Source organism: Populus alba, chromosome 11, assembly GCF_005239225.2.
Source record: "Populus alba chromosome 11, ASM523922v2, whole genome shotgun sequence".
NCBI classification, from domain to species: Eukaryota; Viridiplantae; Streptophyta; class Magnoliopsida; order Malpighiales; family Salicaceae; genus Populus; species Populus alba.
Window position 1 is genome coordinate 15,700,532 of NC_133294.1, and position 10,804 is coordinate 15,711,335.

Here is a 10,804-nt window from a genome sequence, read left to right on the forward strand (position 1 = left end):
TTTCTATTTTCATATATTGCTTCAATTTACAAATACAAATTTGAAAAATTAATTTCACTGTTCATATTATATAAAAAAGTATTATAATTGTATGATAATTCGATTAAACATTGTATAATGCTTGCCAATTTCACAAAAAAAAGATACCTTCTAAATATTCTTAAAAGGTATTAATGATCTTTTTTTTATAACAAAGTAAATATTTAATGAGAATGAGATAACCACATAAAGAAAAAAAAAAATTAAAGCTCAATTACAAGTTAGTAGATTAAATGTTGAAGGATGAATTGAAAAAAAAAAACGAACAAAAAAACCTAACTCTAATCAGCATGCAAATTCATGGCTCGCTTGTAATGACATGGTAACCTGATACAAAATAAATTGAATAAAAAATAAATAGGGGTCATCTCTCAATCAAACAAAATAATGAAAGCAAAGCTGGAAAAAATCAATAAAAAAAATTGAAAAAACAAGTTAACTCGACTAACTCATGATCTGGGATATGAGATTATAATAACTATATAGAAAGGAAAGTGACAAAACTCACTAATTTGAAGGCCTAATAACCTAATGTCAAATGATGAATTTTGACAAAAAAAAAATATCAATTTAAAAAAGAACAAAAGAAAAGGACAAATTAAAACTAGGCTAATCTTCAAAACTTGTTATCTAGGTTATGAGACCGAGTAACCCCATAAAAGACAAAATTAAAAAAAAAAAACCACAAAAAATTTCTCAATCATCCAAAATTTTAAAACAAAACAAATAACAATCAAAAGAATGAGAACCAAATTTGATATAAAAATTAAATGATATAAAACAATAAATGATGAAATTGGAAAACAAAAATAAAATGAAGGATGAAATTGAAAAACAATTTTAATTTATAAATCTTTTCAAAAAAAAAATAGTAATCAAAAGAACATGAACTAAATCTAAAGGAAAAACAATTTAAGAGGCTACTTTGAAAGATTAAAGGGTTTTGATATGAAAATCAAATAGAAGAGAGAAAAAAAAAAAAAAAAAAAAAAAAAAGGTTACCAATGCAAAATTAATGGTCCGTTGACTACATGCACCACCTAGTCATGTAGGGAATGTCGAGGAGATTCTAACATTACCTTGAAAGCTAGTGTTTAGCTACATGGTGATGTTGTACACGCTATCTGAAGGGGATAGTAACCATTCATGCGCTAACACGAAGCAATGCATGCATCAATTATTTTTTTTAAAAAAATATTTATAACAAAAAAAAATCATAGTGAAAAGACAAAAAGGCACTTGACAATAAGTTTAGTAATTTTTTGTTTTTTATGAATAATTTAGTTATTTAATTATTTTGAAAAATATGAAAAGACCAAAAAGCTCTTAAATGCTGGGTTAATTATATATATATATATATATATATATATATATATATATATATATATATATAAACTTTTTAAGAGTAATTTTTTTTAAAAAAAAACACCCCCCATAAATTGGAACTTTCTTGGTTTTTACATGGAGGAAAAAAAAAAATGTAATTACATTATAGAAATCCACAGTCTTGGCTTAGAGTAAAGCACTGAGCCTTAGCTTTTTTTTTAGTTTTAATTATGAGATCAAGTTTACTGAAATAGAAAGATTTGGAAGGGAGAAAATACATAAACCTTATTAATGCAAATTGAGACTTATCCAAAAATTTATTCAGTGCAAATAGCTAGTCGGTTTGTATTCGTTGAACAAGGAACATGTGCACGGGACGATCACCATGCTTAAGTAGGCTTTTTCTCCATTTTTGAGTCTATACACGACGATTAGAACTATGTTTATGTTGTTGGGAGCCATTTAGCATTGTCCCGATTGCAGTGGCCTCAAGTAGACTCGGTTCATTTGGGAATCTTTCGGAGAAAATTATGAGATCCAGTTCACCAAACACTCGGACTAGGCCCAGTTGTTAAATGGTTGTTTCACTTGGGCCATTTTCTTCGCCATATATATATATATATATACTAGCTTTGATACCCGCGCGATGCCGCAGGTTATTTTTTTTTTTTTATATATATAAAATATTAAAAAAAATAAAAATTTAAAAAATCTTGGGTTTTTCTGCAAAGTTATACCCAAGAATCTTGAGTTTGGCTGCAATGCCTAACCTAAGAGTAATATTTATAATATTAATAATAAAATTAAACTTGCATGACCCAAGTTTAAGTGAGCCTGAATGTAACACCGGACCCAAGAAAATATTGGATGTGGGTCTGGCTATAAGGTCGTGTCATAAAAGTGTGATAATTAAATAGATTAATTAAAAAAAACAAAGAAAAAAAATCAACAGAAAGGAAAAAACTAATGAAGAAAAAGAAAAAGAAATTGAATTAATTGGGTTAACCCTTTAAACCAGGTTATCCCGTAAAACCTGGGATTTGCATCATGAAAGTTTGATAACTAAATAGAAAAAACAAAAATGACGGGTCTACCCAGAATTAACAGGGTTAACCCATCAAACCAAGTTAACCTGTCAAGCCCAGGATACGTGTCATGAAAGTCTCATAATTAAATAGAAAGAAAATTAACTTTAACAAACTAAACTAAATGAAAAAAATAACTCGTCAAATCAGGTTAATCCATCAAACCCGAGATTCGTATCATGAAAATATGATAACTATATAAAAAATATATATTTAACATTAACAAACTAAATCAAACAAAAACAATTCATTAAAAAAAATTAAAAAGAAAAAAACAGTCATATAATATAATACAATATAATAATAATTATAATGAAAAAACGTGGGGAAAGCTAAAGCTAAAGCTAAATTCTCAACCAATTCAATATTAAAAAAATAAATTTAACAAAGATAATTTAAAAAATAAACATGTGGGGGAAACACTGCAGCCAAACAAAAATTATGTAAGGGAAACACTATAGTAATTCATAGTGTTTTTTTTTTTTTTTTTTTTAAAAAAAAAGCTACAAAGCTAAGTTCTCAACCAGCTTAATATATAAAAAAAAACTGAGATCCGTGTAATGAAAGTATGATAACTAAATTAAAATTTTTTTTCACATCAACACACTAAATTAAAAAAAATTCATTAAAAGAAAAAAAAAACACAAAGAAAAAAGCAAAAAAAAAAAACCATGGGCAAAACAAAAAAAAAGAAAAGAAAACAAAAACGAAAAAAAAAAAAGTCAAGTGTTTCACTATGTACACAGTGATACATTATATGTAAAAAACAGAAGAAACAAAAGCGAGGAAAAAAAAAAAAACCAAAGCTGCTACAGTGAAAAACCCATGTGTTAAAAAAAACAAAAAAAAAAAAGAAAAAAAAGGAAAAACTGCTAAAAAAACCAAAAACGAAAAAAAATGTCACAGAAGAAAAAACAAAAAAAAAAAACAGTTTTAGCTATAGTGAAAAAGCTACGCGTTTTAGTATATTAAAATAGAAAAAAAATCGATGGGTTAAACGAAAAAAATTAACAAACTAAACTAAACGAAAAAATTGGTTGAAAAGGAAAAAAATAAAAAAAAATTTGGGTTAACTCGTCAAACCAAGTTAACCCATCAAACCCGAGATCCGTGTCATGAAAGAATGATAACTAAAATTTCTTACTTCGTCTCCTTAAACTACACAAAGTTTAGTGTAGTGGAAGACATTCCTGAAAATGCGCAACTGAGTGCGCTTACCATTACAAGATTATCAAACTGTCATTCCCTGGAATAGATTTATAGCGGTACTATGACAAACATAAGGAGGACTTGGAAGTCGCTATAGCTTCTAGAAATAACCAAAAGCAGTTTATCTTGCCTCTATCATCGAAATCGAGCATTCATTAGCCGAATATGGTTTGCTCTGGCTTGAATTTGATGTATAAGTTGCTTCAATTATCAAATCCCTTTCAGTGTAAAAACCAGGTTGTTTAGGCCGAGGCAAGGCATCTTCATTACCCAACATCAAAACCACATATGACATGGTTGGCCTGTATTCTGGATTCTCTTGCACACATAATAAACCCACGTGAATCAAACGGAGCGCTTCAGATAAATTGCAAGTTTCAACTATTGATTTCGAAACCAGTTCCAAAGGCCTGCCTCCAGTAAACAGCTTCCAAGCCTGATACAATGAAACCAAGTTGTTAGAATGAGATCGGTATTTAAGATTATGAAATGATACAGTGTTTTCACTTACGTGCCCCAGAAGGTTGAGGCTGTGGTCAGGATGACAGAATCCTCGATTCCTGTTCCCACTCAATATCTCTAGCACCAGCACTCCAAAGCTGAAGACGTCGGATTTTAGCGAGTAGAGTCCATCAATTGCATATTCAGGGGATATATAGCCACTGGAAGTATCCATAAAATGTTAGGTCGATGTTGCTGTCAATTGTAGTGAACAAAATAAGCATCTGGAAACACTTACTATGTTCCAGCCACTTTATTTGTATTGGCTTCGGTTTCATTTCCTCCAAGACTTCTAGCCAGGCCAAAGTCTGAGATTTTTGGGTTCATTTCGTAATCCAATAAAACATTGCTTGCTTTTAGATCTCTATGAATTACTCTTAGTCTTGAATCTTGGTGAAGATAAAGGAGTCCACGAGCAATCCCGTTGATGATGTTGTAGCGCTTAGGCCAATCTAGTTTCAAGCTGTGTGTTTCATCTGCCCAATTTTCTGCCCAAGTCAGCCCTTTCTGGTTCTCATCAGATACATAAAGCAAATGAAAGAACAAGAATAAAGGTAGTGATAATTAACGTTTTGTAAATTTCTGCGTTTTGTTAGAGAGATCCTAACCGAAAATAAAGAAGTTCAAGCTTTTGTTAGGCAGGAACTCGTAGATCAACATATACTCATCGCCTTCAATGCAGCAACCTAGAAGCTTCACCAGATTCCGGTGCTGAAGTTTCACAATGCATTTGACTTCATTTTTGAACTCATCAATTCCTTGTCTTGAATTCTTAGAGAGCCTCTTCACAGCTATTTCTTGTCCATCTTTCAACGTCCCCTGTAAATAACCACTCAATACCAACAAATAGATCATTGCCCAGTGAAAGAACACTTTGTAATGGTCATTGTTTTAGTTACATGGTTCCAGGAGTTTGTATCATGAAATTGCTTGAATGTTTAATGATTAGTACCTTATAAACTGGTCCGAAACCCCCTTCTCCAAGCTTGTTGTCAACTGAAAAGTTATTGGTAGCAAGAGTCAAGGTATCCAAATAGAACAACGGTAAATCAAGATCTTCTCCTGGATTGTTAATTGAACTTCTCTTAACAATACCTGTGACTTTTCCTGCAAGCAGAACTGCTATGATTAAATAGGAAGCAGTGAATCTTTATTTTCTTGTAACACAAATTTCTGAGACATCAAATTAAATGAGATCTTTAACAATTCGTGGCTGTACCTTACATTACTAAAGTCAAATTGGAATACACTAAACTGCCTATCCGACGTGCTGAAAATTTAAAATTTCATGATCTTAAGGACTTACCCTTTTTCTGCTGCTTCTTTTTCCAAATATACCAGAACAAGGCTAGGAAAAGGAATAGAATCCCTGTAGACAACGCAGTGCTTACTATGATCCTCTTCTTCACATTGGATTTAGCATTAATCTTCACAGCGCCACCATTATCTATACCAAGGCAGAGTAAAACTAAGTTGAAAGACAAAATAGGAAATGGAATTATTACGGGCAGCAAACTTTCACCAGCTTATGGTGACGATGAAAATGAAGTTTAAATTCTCATTCTCTTGCATTTTATCTCCTATCTTTGTTAGATTTACATACCTAGTTCTGAAGCTGCCATCCTTACATAAATGGCTGGCTTATTGTCAACGAAAGTTCTGATATCAATCAGGTCAACAAACCAGAGCAAACACCCACTTCCTCCATTCCTGATGTCCAAATTTGAAAATGCTGTACAACTGCAGTTCTTCAAGCATGTGTTCCTGCATTCCTCGAGGTTCATACTCCTGTTAAACCATGATGTTTTAGTCTCAGGCAACTTCAAACCTGAGAGCTGTCGAAACCCATCTCCAGAACAATTTAGTGGAGTCCTTCTAAGGCAACCGCTTGACCAGTCCATCATCTTCCATTCGCTTTGAACATTCGGTACAAATCCATTCAAACAATTGCACACTGGTGAGTTGTCAATACTACAGATACCATTTGCACCACATAGGGCATAACGATCACAATTATCAGTAGTTGCTGTATGATATATTATCCAGCTTTGTGTCCGAGAAATCCAGGCAAAGCGCTGGACATCGCCATTTTGAGTTACCACGAGCCTTGTAAGCATTGAGCTATTACGAAGATGATATCGGTAGAATATCTCCTTCTCATTATAAACAAATTCAAATGTGTACATGGGATTTGGTTTCAAATGAGGCGAACCACTGAATCGCAGGCCGTTCCACGGTCCTGTCCGTTGCCTCACAATTGAATTCTCCATCACAAGTATCTCCGGATATCCATAAGGAACAAGGATTGTTGAGACGTTACCTCTCGAAGGATCATCCGTTGACTTCCATGATGTAAGGTACCAGTCCATGCCCGTTATTCTATTCCGTCCTATCTTCATTTCTGGCAACATTGTATCACCGGGATGTTCAAAACTCTGCCATAAGAGATTTTCTAGGTTATAATCACCCTTTTCTTTCACAACAAGGTTTCCTGAATCCAAAAGCTGTGAAACTGCATTCCTTGCTGGTGTTGACGTGTTTGAAGACCAAATCACACTCCTGCTACGATTGAGAAGGACAAGAATTCCTTCGTCTGTAAGCCGTAAAATACCCGATGAATCGTTAAGTGGAGCCTCTGTGTTGGCAACCCAAACAGCAGTCATGACAGATATTTTGCCATACCATATCCCCAAGAACCGGTTTTTGGAATTTCCTGGGCTGAAAAACCCTAACACATAGTTTTCCACCAGATGAAGTTATGTTATCGCCATCTCTAATGGACTGAGTTGTGTTTATGGTGTCAATAGCTGTGGCTGTTTGTATAATCAGCAATAAAGAGGAGCAAAAGATAAGTATCGGAATGTAATACATTGGTACTCTCATGATTTTTCTGCAGCCCACTTTCTCATCTTAACGTGTGGCTGGCCTAGCTGCAAGAAGCTGCATATTTAAGGTCACAATAGATGCTGTCATCATAAACTCTGAAACTCACAGCAATGGTGATACTCACCTCATTGCATTCAATGCTAGTTCCCAACTTCCCCTGAAACTGACACCCTCGAATTTTCCCTCCTAGCGTGCTCAACTAATTAATGTCCTTGCTCATAGGTTACAACCTACAAGGACATATTGATGGAACCACTAGTTGTCCATTTCAAACATTACATGATCCAATTACTGGATCATCTACTGCAGGTAATTCAAATCCTGCTTTCTGGCACTGGTTTCGGCAAGATAACTTGCTCCTTCATGCAATCCTTGCATCTGTTTCAGAACCAGTTTTGCCACTAATCGCCACTTCCACCATGCACTGCCCGTGATGCATGGGTAAAAATACAACGATTGTATGCAAATCAATCACGCACGCGTGCCATGCAACTCAAGGAAGAACTGACACTTATACTGTCACGACCCGAATCCCGGATCCATGACCGGCACATAGGCAAGGTTCCCCTCCAAGGTTCCAAACCTATGCGAACCCAAACTTACATACAATCTTTTGAACAACTTAATCAATTTTTAGCACAGCATTAACAACAAATTAATTTCATAACATAATTCGATTGTCTTAATACAAGAGTTAATATAATTTCATAGTTTTGGAGCACTAACTTGACACAAAAGGAAGGTACAAATTACAACCAAAAGGCAGGTTCGGAAGGTTCAACAAAAGTAACCTGCTATCAAGCTATAAGCCTGAAAAGGATAAATAATGAGAGGGTGAGTTCAACAACTCAGTGAGTAGATAACGTTCAATATACACACACGAGGTAATATAGCAATGAGAAATATATATACAAGTATGGCTTTAGTTCTTATACGAAGGTTTATCAAATAGGCCATAACAAGAATATCATATGGTAGAACTCGTCAGAAAATCAAAATGCAATGAGCATGAGGCTCCGTACTGTGGGATGATCAGTCCACACAGGTTGGTGACTCCCCCGACCAACTAGGGTTCAGATACGATGTGCACAAAGACTAACACTACCCTGTTAGCATGGGTATTCTGACTGACATACCATAGGTTCATAATCATAATCAAACAAACATATTCATATCTCAAAGCTCAACTCATGACATCACTCAAATGAGGAGCATCAATTCAGAATTCACTTCAAAATACATACTGGTTCATATCAAGAATTCAGATTCAATAATTGATCATGCTTTATCATAACAAGGATAATAATCAATATATATTATCAAGAAGCATGATCCAATTCATATTAACAAATCAAATATTTATAGTATTTCTCATGCATATGGAAAATTATCCACTCACCTGACTCAAAAGCAAACAGAAACCAAAAGCAGACACTGAAGAAAATCCTACTGACGTCCCGCCGGTAGAATATCAGGATTATCTGAATACAAAGGAAATATTTTCAAGAACGACTCGAAAGAACATTTAACCTATTTAATACACTTAACTAAGGGTGTATTCCGTAATCCTATATGTTTTTAAATTAACTAGTCACTTTTCTCAAAAACCCAAAATCTAACGGTTTTTCCCAAAATCTAATCCATAATAAAAACAACTAATAAAATTGATAATAATTCACTAAGTAACCCTTAATTATTCATCAAACTAATCTGCAAAAGCTAATATTACAGCTAGGGACTAATCTGGAATTTTTCCATAGTTTAGGGCCAAATCGTAACTTTTATCAAATGGAGGACCAAACTGAAATTTGTCATAAATCCATGAATATACTGAAATTCTGACCTTAATTAATCCTCAATTCTGTCCAGGATGTATCATTATGCTTCAGGGATCATTCTGGAATTTTACTAAATTTTTAGGGTCAAATCGTACTTTTTGTTAAATTGGAGGACTAAATTGAAAGTTTGAAATTATCTTATCTATACAGTAATTCTGTCCATAATTCATATGTTATTCTGTTCAGAATCTCGGAATATGCTCCAGGGACCAATTTGTAATTTTCCAAAGTTCGGGGACTAAACTGTAATTTTCGGAAATTGAGGGACCAAATTGAATTTTCGTCATCTTCAACCTCAAACCCAGAATTTCAACAGATCAACCACTGTTATCCCCTGATTTCTAACACAAATTCACCATTTACACAATTCATAACTCAAAATTATCACAATCTTCCATAATCAACTAAATCATCAATTAAACACAACAATCAACCCTTAACCTTCAATTTAATTCATCAATTTAAACCAAAACACAAATTCTCAAAACCCTAACATTCATCAAAACTGAAATTAAAGCTTAATTAACATATTATACATATTAAACAACCTAAATCTTACCTTTTCCACTTATTTCCTCCAAATCTCTTCCTTTTTCCCTTATTTTCCCTTCTTTTCTCTTCTTCTTCTTTCTCTCTTCTCTCTCACGGTTCTGCTCTCTAATTTCAGATCACTTTCCCTTTTTTTTTTTTTTTTTTACTTCCTATTTATATTTATCAATTTTTGTTCAATTACCATAATACCCCTTATTCATTTATTCCAACTTTTAAGCCTCCAAGGGCTTTGTTGTAAAATCCTATCTTATTAATTTAGAAACATTACAATCTCCCCACCTTATAAAAGTTTCGTCCTCGAAACTTAATAGAAAAGAAAATTGAATACTTACCGAGATTATCAAAAAGATGAGGATACTCCTCACGCATCTTATCCTCGAGCTCCCATGTCGCTTCCTCACGTGAATGGCCTTTCCATTTCACTTTCACTGAAGCTATATCCTTCGACCTAAGCTTCCTCACTTGTCGGTCGACTATAGCTTCCGGTTGCACCTCATAAACCATATCATCCCTCAAGTCAATGGGATGAACCTCTAATACATGTGATGGATCTGACATATATTTCCTTAACATGGAAACATGAAATACCGGATGAATAGCAGACAAGTTTGGTGGTAATGCTAACCTATAAGCAACTACCCCAACTCTCTCCAGAATCTCATACGGTCCAATGAATCGAGGACTCAACTTGCCTTTCTTCCCAAACCTGAATACTCCTTTTGTAAGTGATACTTTTAAGAACACACAATCACCCACTGAAAACTCTAAGTCACGCCTTCTTCTATCCGCGTAACTTTTCTGTCTACTCTGAGCTGTTTGAAGCTTCTTTCTAATTACCTCAATCTTCTCTGAGGTAATCTGAATCAACTCCGGTCCCATTAGCTTCTTCTCACCAACCTCAAACCAACAAACCGGTGATCTACACTTTCGGCCATACAAAGCTTCATAAGGTGCCATCTCTATGCTAGCCTGATAACTGTTGTTGTAAGCAAATTCCACTAATGATAGGAACTTACTCCAACTAACTCCAAAATCCATAACACAAGCCCTTAACATATCCTCCAAGGTCTGAATAGTCCTCTCAGACTGACCGTCTGTCTGAGGGTGGAAAGCTGTACTCAACTGCACTTTAGTACCCATAGCTTCTTGAAATTTCACCCAAAACCGCGATGTAAACTGTGGACCTCTATCAGACACTATCGAGATTGGCACTCCATGCAACCGTACAATCTCACTAATAAACAATTCCGCCAACTTTGCATATCCATAAGTAATCTTAACTGGCAGAAAATGGGCTGATTTTGTCAACCTGTCAACAATCACCCATATTGAATCATAACCCTCCTGACTCCTAGGCAATCCTGTCAC

The 10,804-nt window shown here is 34.3% G+C and overlaps 1 protein-coding gene across 3 annotated transcripts; it reads right to left on the reverse strand.

Annotated features, from left to right (window-relative positions):
• Positions 1–3,561: 3,561 nt before the first annotated feature.
• Positions 3,562–7,126, reverse strand: LOC118047517 (G-type lectin S-receptor-like serine/threonine-protein kinase At4g27290). Of its 3 annotated transcripts, none has more exons than XM_073412516.1 (7): positions 5,764–7,126; positions 5,467–5,607; positions 5,113–5,279; positions 4,769–4,979; positions 4,399–4,648; positions 4,171–4,321; positions 3,562–4,095 (listed from the first exon to the last, which is right to left on the reverse strand). In XM_073412516.1, the coding sequence occupies exons 1-7, from the start codon at positions 6,821–6,823 to the stop codon at positions 3,781–3,783; spliced, it is 2,295 nt and encodes a 764-aa protein (XP_073268617.1). In that variant the 5' UTR covers positions 6,824–7,126; the 3' UTR covers positions 3,562–3,780. The 3 variants fall into 3 exon arrangements, with proteins under 3 accessions (XP_073268617.1, XP_073268619.1, XP_073268618.1); XM_073412518.1 differs by having other exon boundaries at positions 5,113–5,267; positions 5,764–7,119; XM_073412517.1 differs by having other exon boundaries at positions 4,399–4,636; positions 5,764–7,117.
• Positions 7,127–10,804: the final 3,678 nt, after the last annotated feature.

Excerpts from the sequence above, each read along its gene's own strand:
- LOC118047517 (XM_073412516.1), bottom strand. The coding sequence starts at position 6,823 with ATGACTGCTGTTTGGGTTGCCAACACAGAGGCTCCACTTAACGATTCA. Across the intron at positions 5,280-5,466 it reads AAAGAAGCAGCAGAAAAAGG|TTCTGCTTGCAGGAAAAGTC; the intron begins GTAAGTCCTTAA and ends TAATCATAGCAG. Across the intron at positions 4,322-4,398 it reads AATAAAGTGGCTGGAACATA|TGGCTATATATCCCCTGAAT; the intron begins GTAAGTGTTTCC and ends GGATACTTCCAG.